The sequence below is a fragment of the Galeopterus variegatus genome, unplaced genomic scaffold, assembly GCF_000696425.1.
Source record: "Galeopterus variegatus unplaced genomic scaffold, G_variegatus-3.0.2 Scaffold1630, whole genome shotgun sequence".
NCBI classification, from domain to species: domain Eukaryota; kingdom Metazoa; phylum Chordata; class Mammalia; order Dermoptera; family Cynocephalidae; genus Galeopterus; species Galeopterus variegatus.
Genome location: NW_007727741.1, coordinates 249864 through 270953, shown reverse-complemented (window position 1 = coordinate 270953; position 21090 = coordinate 249864). Strand labels below are relative to the sequence as shown.

General features: G+C 34.7%; 1 protein-coding gene across 2 annotated transcripts in view; it reads left to right on the top strand.

The window, feature by feature from the left end:
- The first annotated feature begins 3315 nt into the window (after nucleotides 1-3315).
- The window catches only part of SLC4A7 (solute carrier family 4, sodium bicarbonate cotransporter, member 7), a 65594-nt gene continuing 47819 nt past the window's right edge, over nucleotides 3316-21090 (top strand). The window contains exons 1-7 of one of the 2 annotated variants that reach the window (XM_008578103.1): nucleotides 3356-3411; nucleotides 3982-4142; nucleotides 6225-6413; nucleotides 9085-9444; nucleotides 14512-14627; nucleotides 16560-16717; nucleotides 19127-19214. In XM_008578103.1, coding sequence (XP_008576325.1) covers nucleotides 3356-3411; nucleotides 3982-4142; nucleotides 6225-6413; nucleotides 9085-9444; nucleotides 14512-14627; nucleotides 16560-16717; nucleotides 19127-19214 — 1128 coding nt within the window. Of the gene's footprint in view, nucleotides 3412-3981; nucleotides 4143-6224; nucleotides 6414-9084; nucleotides 9445-14511; nucleotides 14628-16559; nucleotides 16718-19126; nucleotides 19215-21090 lie in introns of both variants that reach the window. The other variant, XM_008578104.1, reaches the window with a different exon arrangement.

Below are 21090 nucleotides of genomic sequence, written 5' to 3'. Positions count from 1 at the left end.
CAGAAAGCAGTAGGCTGAGCAATTCCTGTATTTCCACACAAGACTGGGGGATAGGATGTTTTCCTATCAGTCAGAATGGAAAGACTTTGACATGTACAGGGCATTGGGTAGAGTTCTCAAAAGGGTATTGTCTCAGTAGTGAGTCTAGATTAGTTTTACACTAAAGACTGCAGTGGATTTACTCTAAAAATTTTGAAAAGCAAGTCTTGAAAGAATTAAATTGATTACAAGCAACTTTATGCCAGAACAAAGTATTATGCTACTAAAAGAACTACATTACTGCACTTTACCATGTAAAGTTCATAATATCTAGTATCCACAGTTATTAGGCATATAACAAAGCAGAAAAATATGAGCCACAGCTGGGAGAAAAATAAATCAAGAGGATCAGATCTAGAAATGAGAGTTGATGGAATTAGAAAACAAGAATATTAAAGCAACTGTAATAAATATTTTCATGTGTTCAACAGGATAGAAGAAAATATGACTGAGATGAGTAGAGATATTGAAAATATAAAAAAGTCCCAAATGAAACTTCTAGAGATGATTAAATATGAAATTTGAAGTGAAAAATATACTGGATAGGATTAACAGAAGATTTGATATTGCAGGGAAAAAAAGATCAGTGATTTTGAAGACAGTGGTAGAAACTATCCAAAATGAAACACAGAGAAAAAAAGACGAAAAGAATGAAAAGAGCATCAGTAATTTGTGGGACAGTATCAGGTAGTACAACATATGTGTAACTGGGATCCCAGAAAGGAGGGTGGCAGACAAAATATTTGAAGAAATAATCATTAAACATTTCCCAAACTTATTGAAACCTGTGAACCCACAGATCCAAGGAGCTGAAGAAAACCCCCAAAGACACCTAAAAATCAAAAATGTAACAGCCCTGAATATGTATGCATATAATAACAGCTTCAAAATGTGTAAAGCAAAAACTGACAAAATTGAAAAGAGGAGATAAAACCACAATTATAGTTGGAGATTTTAACTCTCCTTTCTCAGTAATGGATAGTGTAAATAAACAGAAGACCAATAAGGATGTCTGATATTTTTTTTCATCTACAAAAATAGTCAATATCCCATTACTGGTCAGTAAAAAAGACAAAAAGGACAGATCCAAGGAGCTGAAGAAAACCCCCAAAGACACCTAAAAATCAAAAATGTAACAGCCCTGAATATGTATGCATATAATAACAGCTTCAAAATGTGTAAAGCAAAAACTGACAAAATTGAAAAGAGGAGATAAAACCACAATTATAGTTGGAGATTTTAACTCTCCTTTCTCAGTAATGGATAGTGTAAATAAACAGAAGACCAATAAGGATGTCTGATATTTTTTTTCATCTACAAAAATAGTCAATATGACATTTAATGGTGAAAAACTGAATGCATTCTCTCTATGATTTGGAAAAAGGCCAGAAATGTTCTCTCTCACCATTTTTATAGTGTTGCACTGGAGCATCTAGCCAGTGTAATAAGGCAAGAAAGAAAAAAAGGGCATATGGATTGCAGTGTAAGAAGTGAAATTGTCTTTATTCACACACCATACAGGACCATGTAAGTAGCAAATCCTAAACAGTCTACAAACTAGGTGAGTTTAGTAAGAGTTTAGTCAGGTCAAGGGTTACAAAATCATTATATTTCTGTATAGTAGCAATGTATAATCAGAAGTTGAAATTAAAAATACCACTTAGAATAGCACCAGAAGTATTATTTAGGGATAAATCTGACAAAAATCTGCAAGACCTAAATGCTGAAAAGTTCAAAACATTAGGAAGTTCAATTGCAATATGTTTTTGTTTGTCCTGCATAAGTCTCAGGGTATTTCTTAATGTGAAGACCCATGTTATATACATACTGGAAAATTTTTAGATATGTTTTTCATATTGTCTTTCCCCCTATTTATATTTTCCTCTTTCTGGAATTCTTCCTCTTTAATCTTCTTATCTTGTTACATCTCTCTTAACCTTTTCTGTTTTCCATCTTCTCATCTCTGGTTTCTGTGTTTTCTGATTTCCTCAGATCTGTGTTTTCCTTTAACATTTACTCCGAATCTGCTCTTTAACCTGTTCTAATATCTCTGTTTGTTGCATCCATAAGTGCCTGGGGAATTTTTTACTTAGGTGTGAACTCATCTCTCATATTCCATAGAGTTTGATTTTGTTTTTAATTGTTACTTGTGGTTGTTTGCTTGTTTGTTTATACAGAGGCCCTGTGGCTTTTAATGTCCTAGACTAATATTTATGCTAATCTCTTTGTTTGGGAATCCTGTACCACACACGTAGTTTAATTTAAGATGCCGTGAGTGGGGTATCTGTTTCTTGCAGTGACTTGTTTTACCTCCCAGACCTCAGCTAACAGTTTTGTTTCCATGATGGTAGGAAAGTCAGTTTCTGTATACCTTTAGCTTTGAGTTTTTTCATTATTTTTTTGGAACTTGGAGATTTTCTTTTTTTTACTCTTGAACTTAGCTGTATTTTAAATATGCTATTTTATCTATTTCCATATATTTTTGGTGAGGAAAAAGTTCTGTCTTTGAGCATAGCGTTCCATGTTTTGTGATTTTGCTAATTTTTGTTTGTTTAGATTGACTTATTATTATTATTTTTTTTCCTTTTTGTCTTTTTTCGTGTCCGGCAACGGATCGCAACCCTCAGTGTCGCGCCCGTACCGGACCGGGACCGGCAATGGGATCGCAACCCTCGGTGTTGCGCCCGCACCTCACTCAGCCAGTGAGCGGGAACTGGTCTGTATGTGGGATCCGAACCCTCGGCGGGAGCGCCACCGCGCTCCCAAGCGGCGCACTGTAGCAGTGCGCCACCGGGCTGGCCCTAGATTGACTTATTTTTAACATAATTTTTCTCTTTTCTCTACAGAGGTGTTCTTTCTGTGATACTCTGTTTTTCCCCTGGATTTTTGGCCCTTGTTTCCTTCCAGAATTATAACATTTTAATAATAATTAAAAAAAAGTTTCAATGAAATATATTTGTTTATAGCAAAAGTATTTCACTTTCAAAACTGTGAATTTGGGGCTGAGCCTGTGGCGCACTTGGGAGGGTGCGGCGCTGGGAGCACGGCAGCGCTCCCGCTGCGGGTTCGGATCCTATATAGCGATGACCGGTGCACTCACAGTGCTCACTGGCTGAGTGCGGTACGGCCGGTCTCAAAAAGGACAAAAAAAAAACAAAAACAAAAAAACTGTGAATTTGTCTTTGAATGCCTGAGAAAAATTTTGAGTGATTTTAAATTCTTATTTTCTCAAGACACACCATCCCAGAGAGTTCAGTTTATCCTTGGTACTGAAGATGATGATGAAGAACATATTCCCCATGATCTCTTCACGGAAATGGATGAATTGTGTTATAGAGATGGAGAGGAATATGAATGGAAAGAAACTGCCAGGTAATACTGCTGAGTCTCATTTTTTTAATTGGCTTTACTTGATTTTTCCTTTTTAATGACAATATTAAATTGAAATTATGAGAGATGTCTGGTGCATTAAAGCAACATGCAGAGAATTTCATTGTCAAAGTGTGGAAATTCTTTTAATTTTTTTCTTTATTAAATTTGTTTCCTTAAGTAAATCTTTGTACTTTAATATAATACAAAAGGAATTATGCTATTGTAGATTTTAATAAGTCTTTAATAAAAGAAACAAGTTTGAAAAATCAAAATCTTCTGTATTTAAAATGTTAAGTTAGAGAATTAGAAGTGGAAACTATGTGAAATCCCATAGTTCGTTTTTCAGACTTATTGTGATAGCTAGAATAGAAAAAGGAACTACAAAGGAAACTTGTGACTATAGCTATTGTAGACCATCATCCTAATTTCTGAAAACGTGTTTGTAACCAAATTTTGTTTTGGTGGTAGTTTTCATTTCTTTTTAAAAGAACAAGTTTTTGTTCATCACATTAAAATAAACAAATGGAATCTTCATTACTTATAAAATATTTTTATATATTATGCATTTAGATGGCTGAAATTTGAAGAGGATGTTGAAGATGGTGGTGACCGATGGAGTAAACCTTATGTGGCAACTCTCTCTTTGCACAGTCTTTTTGAACTAAGGAGCTGCATCCTAAATGGAACAGTCATGCTGGATATGAGAGCAAGCACTCTAGATGAAATAGCAGGTTGTAATAAATTGACTTTTTTATATTTTAAGGTGTACTAAAATTGGAGATAATTAAAGAAAGTGGAATTTTAGACATTCACTTATATGTTGAGTTTGTATTCTGTGTAGGGCAGTACGAGGAACAGACATATAAAGATACACTTTGATAAGTTTGGAGACTAGGAGGTTAAATTAGACAGATATAACTGTAGTATCAAAAAGAGAGTGACTAGTGCGTTAAGCAAATATGGAATGTGTTCTGGAAGTTCATGAGGAAACAGTTTGCTGTTTCTTTGTTTTGTGGACCGTGGTATTCAGAGAATATCCACGTAAAACATTAATGGTACAACTTATTCCTAGAATTTGAACATATAGGACCAAAGGACAAGATAAAAGAAAGTATTTGAAGGAGAAAGAAGACCAGGAAGAAAGTCTACAGAAGTATGAGGGTACTTCAAAAAGTTCATGGAAAGATTTGTATTATCTTTCGATTCCATTTGTCCGTGAACTTGTGAAAGTACCCTTGTATAGACAGGTCTGAATCTCAGGAAAGCCAGTTCCATTCTGTGTGAGTATGCAGATTTCTTGAGTAGTGGAAGGGAAGATATTGGGAAAATAAGTTAGAGATATATTGTGACTTTAGGTTAAGAAATTAGAGTTTATTTGATAGGCATTTTGGCGGTCTTGATGGTTTCTTAGGATCTCTAGGAAGATCATTCTGGTAACAGAATGTAGGGTGGCTTTAGATTGGGAAGAAATTAGAAGGAAGTAGGCCAGCTATTCTCTAGGAATAGTCTAAGCGAGAAATGATGATGACCTGAACTGTGTAGGTATAGCAATGGAAGTGAAGAAAAGAGACTTTTGAAGGATAATGTAGAAGTAGAAAGTGGAAACTAACAGCAATGGTTGGTGACAAAAATTGCTCAAAACCAAGTTCAGTGGTAATAATTTGGTAGTCTGACTATCATTCTAGATTGCTTTCAGGGAAAAACAAAACATCTGTAGTATTTGGTCATCAAGAGAACTACAAGCTTGTTAGAATTTCTCGGGCTACAAATAGTACTTCAGTTTTACCTAATTTCTTAAATTTGACCATGTGCTGCAAATCTTTAAATTGTCTAAGTCCTTACTTCTTGTCTTAACAGGAATGACTGAAAAACTGAGTTAGAGTTAGGAATATTGAATTTGGACATTTGCAATTATCATGTAATAACATACAGTACTTTTAGTAAATGTTGTATAATCTTGTGTTCACTTGTATGGTATACTATAGTCATTGTGTTAATGTTATAATTTACCTGTTAGTCTAGTCCCTGCAGTCTTTTTTTTTTTTTTCCCCAGAGTAATCTCATCATAGCTTTGAAAATTTGACTCTTATCTCAAGTTAATGCCATCGTTTAAAAATATTTATACGTAGTTGTATTTTCTAAATTTAAAGTAGTTCAGTAACCACAGTAATATATAAAATGGTATTGCCAATACCAGGATCAAGAGTTCAGATACCTGTAACCACCCCCCAAAAAAGAAAAGTATTGCCATCAATTTTCCTACTCCCCATAGCTTCCCAATTGATTCCTCTTCCTAGAATTTATTACCTCTGCAATATTTTATCTCTTTACTTGTTCACTGGTTTTTCTACCTCTGGAGAGTGAGAATAGAACTTTATTAACTGCTATACCCCCAGCACATAGTAGGCACTCAGTAAATGTTAATGGAACTGTTTTGGGGAAAAATATGAGGAGAGGCAATAAAATACCATCACATCTTAGGAAACTAATATTGAATATTCAGCTTACTAGAATTTGTTGCATCCCTGTAGGAAAGCACTTTCAACTATAGGAAGGCTATTGGGGTATAGCAGTAGCCTTTTTATAAATAATGGTAAAGGGTCTTTCTGTAATTTGTTCATTTTTGTTGAATGGATAATGTTCATATTTATCTTTATGCATACATTACTTAGTATTAAAAGAGAATAATACTTTTTAGGGCTATTTAAGGATCAAATTTTTGTTATGAGGTGTCACAGTTTGTTTATTTCTATATTATAGCCATCTAAGTATTTATTTCATAATAATAACCATTATTTTTTTATTTTGAATAGATATGGTATTAGACAACATGATAGCCTCTGGCCAATTAGATGAGACCATACGAGAGAATGTCAGAGAAGCTCTTCTGAAGAGACATCATCATCAGAACGAGAAAAGATTCACCAGTCGGATTCCCCTTGTCCGATCTTTTGCAGATATAGGCAAGAAACATTCTGACCCTCACTTGCTTGAAAGGAATGGTGAGATAAGTTGTGGCATCCAATTTTTGCTAACACTTCTACTCTAACAGCATTCCAGTAGGTTACAATTAACATTTGGGGAAAGAAAGATGGTCTTTCCAGATAATTTTATAATATTTTTTGTTCTTTTTAAAAATATAATACTACATATTTGTGCCTTTTAAAAATATCATTTCTGAAATATCTTTTTTTATAACATGACAGAATCATTTGTAGCAATCAGATGGATGAAAAAAATTAAGGATTTACTCTGTTAAAATGGTGCAAACTGATTTCATTTGAGTAATATTTAAACACTGTTGCTGTACCTAACCCTGAATTACTTCTCCTTCCTGCCTTTTCATTTGTGTTCAAGGTTTCTCGTTGTATAATTGATTAAAGAGACCTAAATTAAGATCTGTAATTTTGGTTTAATCTAAATCATGGGTTTGAACCTTTATATCTTTATTAGATTTTCCTGATGATTTTTTTGTCTTCTGAATATACATTATTTTCTGGGCATAAACAAGTATTTTGGGGTTGGTTTGCTGATTTTGCTGCTCTTTGTTTATACAGTTTGTGAAAGGTTTTTATGACTGTTGCTATCTTACACCAAGGGTGTCTTCTAAGATGTTCAGCATGGCTCAGACCCAGGTTCACAAATTCCAGCTCTCCATTGTCATTCACAGGGGTTAGTGGCAGGTTCGGTGGGACATGGGAAGACAGTGTTTTTGAAGCCATTTACTCCCGTTAGTGTCTTAAGGCTGGCACACTTGGAGGTTTTGCTTTCTTATTTTCTTCTGTATGTAGCAGAGGGTTCATCAACAAGGGTTCTGGAGAATCCAGGTGCAAAGGATTGTAGTAACTTGAGGGTCACTGTTGCCTCTAGCAATTGCCTCTAGCTACTGCTATTACTCAATGCTTATGAGGCTTACAGTGACTGGGAATGGAGTACGGAACATTGTCTTTCTGCTCATCTTTCTTGTCCCTGAAATAATAATATAGCTTTAGGTATCCTACAAGCAAACAGCCGTAGGTGATAGGATTTAATTTACCCAAAGCTGACAGTAATCATCATTTGTAGGTCAGTGTGAGGTACTTATTTTGACTGTTTGACCATTAAAATTCTTTTTCATCTGTTTACAATTATGCCTTGGTATATTTAAGGAAGCTTAAGAAAAAGAGCATCTCTTGTGGACCTAAGTTCAAGTTAAAAGCAAGCCGTGGATGGTACATTTTACCTGTCTTTTTCATCTTTTTCACTTTTCATTTTCCCAAAGGGACCCCTATTAAATCTTTATTCCTTATATGCAATGGTAAAAAGTTTGGTTTCTTTTAATTTTAAGACAATGGCTATTTTCTTTTAAATGCCATTTTAGCATGTTATTTTGTTGTAATAGTTTTTCTACTTGTAGCTCATTTTTTAACTAAATGGTGGTTGTTTATGGATTAAAAGTTAATCTTCACTTTTAACATTTCTGGGATCTCTTGAGCATATAGCTTTGATTTCTTAGGCCATATGGGATTGATTTTTGTATTTCTTATGTTTTTCATGAAAAAAGAATGTTAATTTTTTTAAACTACATTTAATAGAAATATCGGGTATTTTAAGTATAAATATGCATGACCTTTTGAAATATTAGAAATATCTAGACTTACTGCCTTTTTGCTGTTGGTAAGAAATACTTTATTCTTATCTAGTTAAAGATTGTATGTATTTGGTTAAATTTATCTGCTATCTTAGAAGTGAGCATACTTTAGGATTTATTCATTCATAAATATCTTTAGAGAGCTTACTGGTATGTGTCCTTTAAAATTCACATTATGATTCTCTTTTAAAAAAAAATTTCTATAATTTGTCTTATGTTTTTCAATTTTGAGAGTACCACCAGTAGGTGGTGGTGTCCTGTTGACTTATTGTATAATTTTTTTTTTTTTTCCTTTTTGTCTTTTTTCGTGTCCGGCAACGGATCGCAACCCTCAGTGTCGCGCCCGCACCGGACCGGACTGGCAACGGGATCGCAACCTTCAGTGTTGCGCCCGCACCTCGCTCAGCCAGTGAGCGGGAACCGGTCTGTATGTGGGATCCGAACCCTCGGCGGGAGCGCCGCCACACTCCCAAGCGGCGCACTGTAGCAGCGCGCCACCGGGCCGGCCCTTATTGTATAAATTTTTAATGTCAGTTTTAACTTAGAAGTTATTTGGTAATGTTAATGTGGACTTTTCTGGTGGGAGATAATTATCTGTAGCTATTTGGTACAACATAGGAGAAATACACTAAATATAAGTTTGGTAAGTTTGGTTGGATTCTTATTCTTAGATTATTTTTGTGTTATATTCTCATTCATTATTAATTTAAGCAGCAACTTGGTATTGTTCTTTTTAAGAATGTCACACTATTGTTCATTCTAATTTCTAATAGAATATTGTCTTCCCACCATCTGTCATTAACATTGTTTTTGGGTTTGGTTTTATTTATTTATTTTTTTAATATACCTTCAGGGAACTAATTACAGTTTAAGCAACTTTTCAGTGACTTTCTAAACTTGATTGACATGCCAACCCTCACAGCATGAATTTGAAATTTTGGGCTTTATAAGCTTGCAGTTTATAGTGAAAATTAATTTTTTTGTGTCTCTATTTGCCTTTTGCAGTGAACTTCATCATTTTTCATTTATTTGTTTTATCTCAGGGGAAGGCCTTTCAGCCTCCCGCCACTCTTTGCGAACAGGTCTGTCTGCCTCAAACCTTTCATTGAGAGGAGAATCGCCTTTATCTCTTCTTCTCAGTCATCTTCTTCCTTCTTCAAGAGCTGGAACCCCTGCAGTCTCAAGGTGTACAACCCCAGTACCCACCCCTCAGAACAGTCCTCCTTCCAGCCCTAGCAGCAGTCGCCTCACCTCCAGAAGTTCCCAACAGAGTCAGCTTCAGGCCCCAGAACTCCTGGTTTCACCTGCCAGTCATGGTATTCCCACAGTAGTAATTCATCCGCCTGAGGAAGACTTAGAAGGCCAGGAGCAGAAGAATGAGGAAAATGTTGACTTAACTCCAGGCAACTATCCAAAATCTCCATGTGTGGTGCTTTCTGCCTCTGGATCACTTGCACTTGGAATGCCTTTCAGCACATAGCTTGAGCAGCATATGTAGATAATGCTTATAATTTATTTTAACTTCTGCATGTTTTTTTTCTTTGTTATATTGTAGAAAAAACCAGAATTACTAAAAATTTAAGTTACAAAAGGCTACAGAGAAGAGTACATATAATTTAAGCCCTTTCCAAAATTTTCATTGAGATTTTAGAGGTCAAGGCATTTGAATGTTTCAGGAAAACAAATTTTTTATAATTAATGTTTTAATTTGCCATATATATATATATATTTTTTTAGAATTGTGGCTTTTTTTCTTGTGAAGTTCACTCATAAGATGAATGAACACATGTTGTACATAAGTTACAGTGAGGTGATGTGCCTTTTATCTATTTGATGCTTTTCTTCAAAGAATGTAGCACATCCTTTCTAACAATGATAGAATCGAATGTTCTTTTTCTCATTTTGACTCTTAGGAGATTGAGGTTCTCTAATGAGTGCCTGAAATCATCATTATTTCAAAAATAGTATATCATATTGTAGAGTAGACATTATTTTTTTTTTTTTTTTTTTTTTTTTAAATGTAATGCCATATCTATCTTTAATACAAATTTACGTTGAAATTTTCGGGACTGGAGTTCCTGTAGTTATGGCTAGGATTTTGTTTTGTTTGTGAATTAGAAAAGTTATTTCTTAGTGGATAAAAGGTTTATAACTCCTCTTAATTAAGGGCTATAAATTATGTTTTTGGTGATTCTATGTACATTTATGCACATGTATTTTTACACCTAATTTGTATGAAGTATGTATGTTTTAGTGAATATGTTTTACTCATTTCATCTAAGCATCAGTGTGACATGTACTAATGCTAACTAATGGTATTAATCATGTAAGTATTATTACATTTCTCCAAAATACTGATAATATCTAATACTTCAGTTGATAGCTTAGTCATTAAATTAGCCTGTTTAATGTGTATACACATTTGTGTAAGTTAGATAAACACACCCATTTTAAGAAAGTCAGACTCAGAGAAGTTAGTTAACTTTCCTTAGGTCATACAGCTAGTGAGTGACAGTGTAGATCCTCTGACTACAAATCCTTGTGTTCCTACCACTATATGAAAAACTTTTCTGTCTATTCACTTTACCCTGACACACCAAATACATTTAATCAAAACTCATTGTAGTTGCAAAAAAGCTTTTAGAAGTACAAATGGAAGTTTTGTGGCTAAGTCATTTTAACGTTAATTATGATCATAGTTATAGCTACCATTGTTTCATACCATTGTTTCATAGTTTGTTCCATACACAGTGATAGGTGCTTTTCTCATATCATATTTCTAATTCTTGTAACAATTTGAAATTGGTGTTCTCCCTCTTTTACAAATGAGAAGACGACTTTAGAGATATTGACTATAAATGACCAGAGCGAGAATTTGAACTCAGGTCTACTTACAACAAAATCCGTAGTATAGTATTTTATTCTGAGTTTTTCTAGTTCGTGAAAATGATAAATGCTAATAATGAGGTAACAACATAAAGAAGGAAAGTAGAAGTGATTACCTAGAAATAATCAGCCCCCTTAATTAAAAAGAACTAGCAAGATTTACTATTTTTCTTTGAATAAAAATGATTTTAAAGTTACGTCTTTCCATTTGTTTTACCCATATCATATTGATCAGTAACACTAAATATTTCTTGTTTGGATTATCAGCTTCTATATTGTGAATAATAAGGGACTATACATTTTATATAGGAAAGCAGGGACACATAGATTCATGATGGCTTGTTAGGCCATGATAAGGAGATAAAAGGAGCAATTAACTGAGAGTCAATTAACTGAGAATCGAGGAACACAAGTTTTGTTTTGTTTTTTTCCCCATGAGTTTTTTTGTGGTTCGATTTATCAGCCTCTCTGAAGAGAATAAATTAGAATGGAGAGAAGAGAGAATTTCAAAAGACAAGAAAAAGCTCATAATTACTGTTTAAGAAGACGTGTTAATAACAAATGGCATCTGAGTAAATAGGGGCAGCTTTACATTATTCCCTGTTTAATTTCCTTTGGTGCTTAGAGTACCTACAAACTTCAATGGAGTTTTCTTGCAGCCTGATATTATCTTAGAGGAGGAAGGTGCCTTCAGCATAATTTTGGAGAGACTGCCATCAGTTTTTGAGTCATGGAATTATTATTTGTGCATACCCATAATAAAAAAGGAAGTGGCGCTTCTCATTAGTTAGTCTTTGGAGGATAATTATATGTAAAAGAAGTGAATTCATTTTTAATAGTTGTAAGTATCTGTTTTTTCTAACTCAGTGTTTCTCATCCTTGGCACTATTGACATTTTGCTCTGGTTAATTCTTTGCTAGATGGTTGTGTCAGAGGAAGCAGTCCTGTGCTTTGTGGGATGTTTAGCAGCATCTCAGACCTCTACCCACTAGCTGCCAGCAGCATCCCCCAGTTGTGACAACCAAATATGTCTTCATATATCACCAGATGTCCCTTGGGGGGGGGCATCATCTTCCCTGGTTAGGAACCACTGTTCTAACTACTTCTACTTTAAAAATTTTAATGACAGAATACTGTTATCTTTGTTTTACCTTTTTCTAGCTAGATTTGCTACCTGGAAAAAAATATAGGTGCAAAATAATTGATTTATCAGAATATGATTTTTTAAATCTCATGGTTGATTTTAATAAAATATACATACTGATTGATATGTTTTTTTTTTTTTTGTTCTGTTCTCTTAAAGTAAAGAAATAGAGTCCTTCAGAGTTATCTGTTCTAATGACAGAGAGCTTTATTTTTTGGTGATTTATTCATTTAATTCTGTGCATTAGGAATTTAATGGAGAGGCTTACTTTCTCAACTGATTGAGAAAACATCTTTAACATATCTGAAGCTGGGAAGGACCACGTAAGCAGGTTAATCATACAGACTCTAACATGCAGCTGGCAAGCTAGTTTTGAAAAAGGAACAGGTTCAAGATAACTAGGTTAAACAAGTGACTAAAGGTTATATCTTCTAGCTTTGTCAGTATTGAGTTCCACATCATTTCTTCTTCCCATTCCTACCATATCCTTACTTCCTTCCACAGCCTTCTCCTCATTCCACTATTTTTTTGCAAATCGAGCAGCTGGGATTATTCTGGAAAACTGCTTTATGTATTTTGATTATACATCTACAGGTTGAATACATTTAGCTGTTAGAAGTATGTATGCTTAGTTGCACTTGCCACCAGGGCCTTAATGATACTATTGATTTTGTTGTGTGGGAGTAGGTGGAAGCCGCTGAAAAAATACTTGTTAACTTTTTTCCCCCCCTCTTGGGCAAGGAAGGGACTCAATTTTGGAAGTTTAAAAAACTATTGATTTTGTTGTGTGGGAGTAGGTGGAAGCCGCTGAAAAAATACTTGTTAACTTTTTTTCCCCCCTCTTGGGCAAGGAAGGGACTCAATTTTGGAAGTTTAAAAACAAAGCCCAAAGAAAAGGAAGCTTAGTAACTTCCATGCTGTGCTAACATTGTAAAAAATGAGTTACATCTTAGGAAACATTTTAAATTTCAGAATTGTTTAACTTTCACAGAATGAACACATGGCTAAATAGATTGCAGATGCTTTTTATACTAAGATTTCTGGGTCACAGTAACATCCTAGTTTACGTATTTAACAGAGAATTGGATATCACAAGTCTTCTGTCATTGAGTTTAAGCTATAAACTCACATGACTTAGTTTCAATATTCATTAGTTCTATTCTACAAAAATGAAAGCTCTCTTAGATACATTAAGTCTATCTGATGTGCTTAAAAATTCTGGAACTTGATTACTGATATTAACTTCAAAGTTTATAGAATCTAACTACAAAACAAATTTTAACCAAATTTCTGTGTGTCACTAGATTGTTGTGAGTAGCACAGTTAAAACTAAAAGTGAATCTGTTATATTTCAGTACCTTTGCCCCCTTTGATATTCAGTGTTTTGGGTATTAATAGTTTGTATTCTTGGACTAGAAAATCTTTGATGTTTTGAAAAAAATGAGATGCATTTAATGGTAGAAGTCTGTGTAATGTACTTAAATTTTAAATTTTCGAGATTTGAACTTTTTGCAGAATTTATAGTAATCATGATTGGTCACATACTTAGCTGTGTTTTTAGGTTTTTTTTATTGTTGTGAAATGTTGCTGTTGAGTGTCTCTTTAAATGAGTTTACTAATGCTTGAACATGTATCTATAATTTGCAATCCAAACAACTATCATGTCTAATCCAAACAAGCTAACTTTAGGGGTTTGTTTGAATTTTAGAGGTTGAATGAGTTACTGAAAGTCACATAGGTACGGAGTGACAGAGAATGGGTATTTGAACACAGATCCCTTTGATAATAAAACCTTTACTGTTTGCATTTATATTGTAAAAACTTTCTTATTATATTTTGAAGTTATATTTCCTAGGAATAATGACAGTAGGCATTACAGACATAAATACCACTGAAGACAAATGAAAATTGTCGAGGAAACTGTTAGGATTATGGAAGATTATAGTATTAGTATTTCAACCTACATGTAGTTGGTGTAGCTCTTAAATTTTCTGAGTTACACTTAGGGTTTATTAGAGAATTTATATTATTATTGGTTTAAACATGCTAAGTGTAGTTAGGCATTGTTAAACTCTATACAATTCATATGTGTGTTAGATAAGTTGAAAGTACTGTATATTCCCCATGTAGTTGTAATGGTAATCAGACTTGGGTCTTTCTTCCATCTTTTGTGGTTCCACACCCACACACTTTTTTTCTTTTTGTAAAAGGCCACCATTTTTGTAAATTACAATTATTTTAAATCTTAAACTGTATAGCTTGAATATTGCTTATAATGTTATTCTAGTTTTGCATATGGCACTAACACTGGCACTTTGTTTTTTTTTTTTTTTACCTTGCACATTTGCTTTTATAATAAACTCACTTTCAGGATATGAGCAGATTCAGGTTGCAAAGTGAATTTTCTCCTTACCGATTTGGAATTTGTTCTTAAATACAGGTATTTTGGCCTCTCCACAGTCTGCTCCTGGAAACTTGGACAATAATAAAAGTGGAGAAATTAAAGGTAATGGAAGTGGAGGAAGCAGAGAAAATAGTACTGTTGATTTCAGCAAGGTAATTCTATCATTAACTATAAATTTTCATAATTATTCTTATTGAGAAAATAACTAGCAATTTGTGGCTTTAGCATTGATTATAATAATTTTTTAGTAGACTGGTGCTTGTAAACCTGCATGTGATGCTTATGAAATGTTAATGTAAGGTCAGAAATTGTGAGAAAGGTTACAGTTAATCTCTAAGTACTTAAATAACTTTGCACACTTACTAGTTTTAGAAATTCTGAAAAAGAGTATGAATATTGTGTTATTTCCATCTATACCTCCCCATAGATATCATGAAACTTCAATACCTTTTGAACTAAAGTCATTTGTTCTGGAACTATTGGCACTAGAAAGGTTAATTCTGGGAATGGTGTTACAGCATTAGTGATTCAGCTTTCCTGGGCTACAATGCAATCCCAGAATTACTGTCTTATGGTGTCAGTACTTTGTGGAATGCCACTGGGAAACATTACGGTGCTTTCCCATGGGGTAGGTAAAGGCATGGATTTAAAAAAAACCAAAACGATTTCAAGTATGGTTTTTTTGTTTTGGTAGATGAGTATTTAGTTAAAATAGGGGGGAAAAAAAAAACTTATAATGAGAGAACGGCAAAAAAACTACTAAGTTCAAATTACAACTGAATTTAAAGTGTACTGTGTGAATGCTTCTTATGAACAATTCTATGTAGCCACTGTAATTTTATCAATAATATTAATTTGCTACAGGATACTGACAGTGCTAGACTTTTTGTTAAATGTGATTATGTCAAGGAAGATTTGGTTTTCTATGATGCAAAATCTACGAGTCATATTTTATAGAAAAGGAATTTGAATGATTTGTGTTACAGCTTTGCTGAGCTTCCTACTCTAAAATTATAGAAATCCTTGCATTAGGGATGGCTGTACAGAAAGGCTGTTGTACTTGTAATTCTGTTCTAACTTGATCATATTTTTTACTGGTGCTTCTGTTATTTCAAATCAGTGAAAAGTACCTAAATTGCAATTTAGTCTTATTAAATAAATAAATTAGTAGAATATAAATTGTAGATCTCCGCTAGACATGGCAGTTGCCGTTTACTTTTGTTCCTCTGTCACAGTTTTACTTTTTTTTACTTGGCCTATCCTTGTATACACCTCCTTGTCTCCTGTCGGGCAGGAGTCTGCCTCCTGGCACTGTAGTTGTGGCACACTGGGTGTGGGACTCAAGAGGCCCGCTGTAAGTGCTGGTTTTATTTTTAATAGATAGCCCTGTAAGTGGTTGTTTAGTGACTTGTGTGAAACTGTGTATAAATGAAGTTCAAATACTTTAACATCATGTTTGTAACCTTTTCCTTGTAATTATACACAGAAAACTAAATTTCACTGTTATAGTGTTTCCATATATTTATACCAATAAGGGCTATTAATTGTAATTTTAAATAAGAATGACAATTTTTTCTCTGTTATTGGAGATGCTGGGGAATGCCCAGAGTTGTGCGTGTGTGTGTTTTTTTTTTTAAAGGGGGACTTATAAAAATATGTAGGGATTAGTGCATTTCTAAGATTAAATAATAGAAAATAATGAAATGAATGTTTTTGAGCACTGTGTATAATTTCATGAACCATTGTTTGTGAACTATATACTTGTCTTTAATAGTTTTTAATGAATAGTTCTATATTCATTGAAAATTTTCTGAAGTTTATGTGTTTGATTATTTAGATCTCTGAAGTAGTAAAGGTTGTGACAGTTAGAGGAGTAGTATTGCTGTGTTTTGCTTGCTTTTCTTGTATTTGTCTACATTTTCTATATTTGTGAAAATTTTGGCATTTATATACACATTAGATCATAAGTTTTGTTTAGCATTTAGTAGTCTTAAAAAATATTTTTTTCTTTCCTATTTCCCTCTAAATAGTTTTATAAATATCATACAAACTTTTATTTTTAAGTGTTACTTATTTGTCAATAGGTTGACATGAATTTCATGAGAAAAATTCCTACGGGAGCTGAGGCATCGAATGTGCTGGTGGGAGAAGTAGACTTTTTGGAAAGACCTATAATTGCGTTTGTGAGACTGGCTCCTGCTGTCCTCCTTTCAGGGTTGACTGAAGTCCCTGTTCCTACGAGGTAAAGAGTTAGTTCCAATTAACATTCTTTCTGGGACCCGCCCAGTGGCGCACTAGAGAGTGCGCTGCTTGGGAGTGCGGCGGCGCTCCCACCGAGGGTTCGGATCCCATGTGGAGACCGGTTCCCGCTCACTGGCTAGGCGCGGTGCGGGCGCAGCGCTGAGGGTTGCGATCCCGTTACCGGTCAGTAAAAAAGACAAAAAAAAAAAAACCAAAAAACATTCTTTCTGCATGTTCAAAACCTAAAATTTTTTATCCATTAAACAAACAAGCATGTTGCTTAATGTAGTAAAAGCTCATTTTAATTGTTAATTTTCAGTCATTATTCCGAATGCTTTGAGTATCAGAGCATAAAAGAGTTATGGAACTAAGGGAATAAAATAAGATAAGCATCATCCTTTAAAGAAATCCTTTGCATTTGTACCTGTATAAGAAGTTAGGTATCTTAAGAGCTTTGGTGTGAAAAACAGTTCATCTTTTTAGATGTGTTACCTAATGTTCATTTCAGGCACTGGAGTCAGAGGGAATGGAGCTTAATCCTTTCTCTGCCACATCCTTTTCATGGGAGTAGGTTCAAGCCTGAATTAAATTTTATAAGTTTCATTTATAAAATAAGGATAATACCTCATAGGGTTGATTACATGTAGTCATTCCTTTGAATTAGACAAAAGACTGTTCTGACCTGACCAGAAGTTTCTGTTGAGTGTATATTATGAGTAAATATTAAGAATAATTAGCAAGTTGTGCTATAAGTGTATTAGTCCATTTCGTGTTGCTATAACAGAACACCTGAGACTGGGTAATTTATAAAGAACAGAGGTTTATTTGGCTGGTGATTCGGGACAGCTGCACAGGCTGCTTCTAGTCATGGCGGAAAGTAGCAGGCAGCCAGCGGGTACAAGCAGATCACATGGTGAGAGGAGCAAGAGAGAGAGAGGAGGTGCCAGGGTCTTTTAAACAACTAGCTCTTGCAGGAACTAATAGAGTGAGATCTCACTTGGACCCCTTTCCCCAGGGAGAGCATTAATCCATTGAGGGATCCGCCCCCATGACTCAAACAGCTCCCAACACTGCCACATTGGGGATCAGATTTCCACCTGAGTTTTGGTGGGGACCACACATCCAAACCCTATCATAAAGGGTAATCAGTTTGTTAGCTGTTGACTGTAGAAACTTAATTGTAAATGAGACTAATTTTTAAAATGTTTTTTCTTAACTATTTTTATAGACTTAATAGGAACCTGTTGGAAATGTACTTATTTTTAATTTGCTTTACTCAGTCAGTCACATTAAGGGTGCAGTGTTAAGATATGTAAGAAAAATAATTCCAGGAATTCATATATGAATTCTTATAAAGTAGGAGGATAAATCCAATTTGGTCTAGTGTGAATATTTTACTATAGTGTTACCAAGTAGGGAGTTAAGTACTTTTGATTTAGTTACTAGAATAATACGAGATTTGATTTTAAATTTGGAGTTGTAAGTAAAAATTATTTTTCCTTCCTATGTAGTCTGCTTTGTGTTGCTATAACAGAATACCTGAGACTGGGTAGTTTATAAAGAAAAGAGGTTTATTTGACTTATGATTCTGGGACAGCTGCATCTGATGCAGGCCTCAGGCTGCTTCTACTCGTGGCAGGCAGCTGGTGGGTACAAGCAGATCACATGGCGAGAGGAAGCAAGAGAGAGAGGGGAGGTGCCAGGGTCTTTTAAACAACCAGCTCTCCTGGGACCTAATAAAGTGAGAACTCATTCACTACTCCCAACTCCCAGGGAGAGCATTAATCCATTCGTGAGGGAACCGCCCCATGACTCAAACAGCTCCCAACACCACCACATTGGGGATCAGATTTCCACATGAGTTCTGGGAGGACAACACATCCAAACTCCGTCGCTTCCAAAGGGGTTAGTTGACTAAAATCCCATAATTACAATATTATAATTTTTATTCAGAAGCATAGTTTGAGGGATTGTGAATTTTTTATGTATACTCTTAACTATTTTATTTGGCAAACTTTATTTTCAAGTACTTAATGGATTGCTGTTCATTTTATATACTAATTTACTTTTTATTTTCAATACAGACCAGATTTATTTGTTTAATCCAAAAAGACATAGAACATGGGAACTTTCAATGTAAAACACTCAATTCCTTAATTGCTGTTTTACCCTAAGGAAGATGTGAAGTGATAACTTGGTAGAAGGTTAATTATGATGCCTTTTTTGGTTTTGTGATCTTCTTTGGTCAGAGTTGCAATCTTTTTTTAGTGATTGTTGTGGAGGAATGGAAAAGAGGTCTGAATGTTGTGTCTGTGTTTACATTTGAATTATTATTTTTTAAATGGTTGCCTAGATTTGTCTGTATATATGTTGTTTATTCTTAAATCTGTATATTTTAATATTTCCTTAGGTTTTTGTTTCTCTTATTGGGTCCAGCCGGCAAGGCACCACAGTACCATGAAATTGGAAGATCAATAGCCACTCTCATGACAGATGAGGTAATTAAATACACTAAAATCTCTATGAAGGGGCCGGCCCGGTGGCGCACTGGATAGTGCGCCGCTTGGGAAGCGCGGCGGCGCTCCCGTCCGAGGGTTCAGATCCCACATACAGACCGGCTCCCGCTCACTGGTTGAGCGAGGCGCGGGAGCAGCACCGAGGCTTGCGATCCTGTTGCCGGTCCCCGGTCCGGTACGGGGGCAACACTGAGGGTTGTGATCCGTTGCCGGACACGGAAAAAAAGACAAAAAAAAAAAATCTCTATGAAGTAGACACTTATTATAAAGTATATAATATATATCAAATTATAATTCTCCTTTCCTTCATAGTGAAGCTTAAAAAATTATCCTTGTTGTCTGTGTTATTTTATCTTGTATTCATTCTTAAATCTGGTATGGTCTTAAGGTCTTTTTGTCAGGATCAATGGCTACTTTTTATTTGTTTTTTAATTTTGAAATTATTGACCACCTTCCTGAGATTTTGAAATTTTTTCTATTCTAGATTTTAGCATATCATTTCTTTTGTTTTTTTTCAGAACTTCGTCTGTTTCCCTATAAATATTTCTTTCCCATTTGGGGACCTTATCTTTGACCATGGCCTGCATATTGATCAGGATTGGTGTCTCTCTTTGGGAGAGTACTTTGTAATCATGAACTTGCTAGGCATCTCCACTGTGTGTTCCTCGGGTATTTGAAACCCCTCTTATCTGAATCTTACCTCATTTCTCTCTCTTGTCTTAACCAGTCAGTCACCAGATTCTGTTGGATTTACTTCTTCAATGTGATTTGCATTTAATCTGTCATATCCATGTTATCTCTACTGCTATTTCTCTGGCTTAGAATCTTTTATCTTCTTTTCTTTGTCTAGTCAAGTGGCCTTTATAGGTCTTTATCTTAGTTTTTTTCCTCTACACTGCCAGTAACATGCCAATTTGAATATATCATTTCCTTGATTAAAAAGTAATCAGTGACTTTCTGTTGCATATTTTGGGTTAAATTTAAACTCTTCACCACTGTCTTAATAGGTCTTACCTGCGCCAGCCTCTGCTTGCTTCTTAAAGCTTACATCCTGATACCACTCCTCACTTTTCTCCCCAACTTTGCTCCAGCCACAGTAGCTTCTTTTTTGTTCTTCAGGTGTATTATGCTCATTACTGCCTTTGGACATTTACAATTGCCGGGACCTCTGCCTGAGTATTTGTCTACTTCTCCCCTCTACCCATCCCACCCTTTGTATGGTTTTGTCCCTCGTTTCGTTCAGATTTTTCCTACCATATTACTTCCTCTGAGGGACCTTCCCTGACCACTTTGTTCTTCCCCATCAGCTTCCCTTTCCGTACCCCACTTTATTTTTATCAGAGCATTCATTACCTGCATTTACATATGTATATATTTACTTAATTACTTGTTTCACTATATTTCTCTCTAGAAAAAAAGTTTCGTGAGTATAGAGACTTCACCTTCCCTGTATCCATTTTACTGTTCACAGTGCTTAGTATTGTGCCCAGTAAATAGTAGGTAACTGGTAGTTAATATTTGTCATTAAATTATGTAAGTAAAATTTTTTGTCTATTCATGATTTTTCTCTTAGGATAAATGACGTTTAAGTGTCATAGAAGTAGAATGACAAGCCGTAGTTTATTTTTTCATAATGAATTAAAGAGTATTTACCATGCTGCATTTTCTTTTTTTTTAAATTGTTCTGTCTTAACATATTGCTATTTTCTTTGTTTGTTTTTGTTAATTCATCTGATAATACTAATTGTGGGTTACCTTTTATAGTTGTTACCCAGGGTGGGGTGTATACCTTATTGTGAATTTATTTATGATATATAAACTGGATTTACTATTTGTAGAATTTTCTTTCAAATGTAAA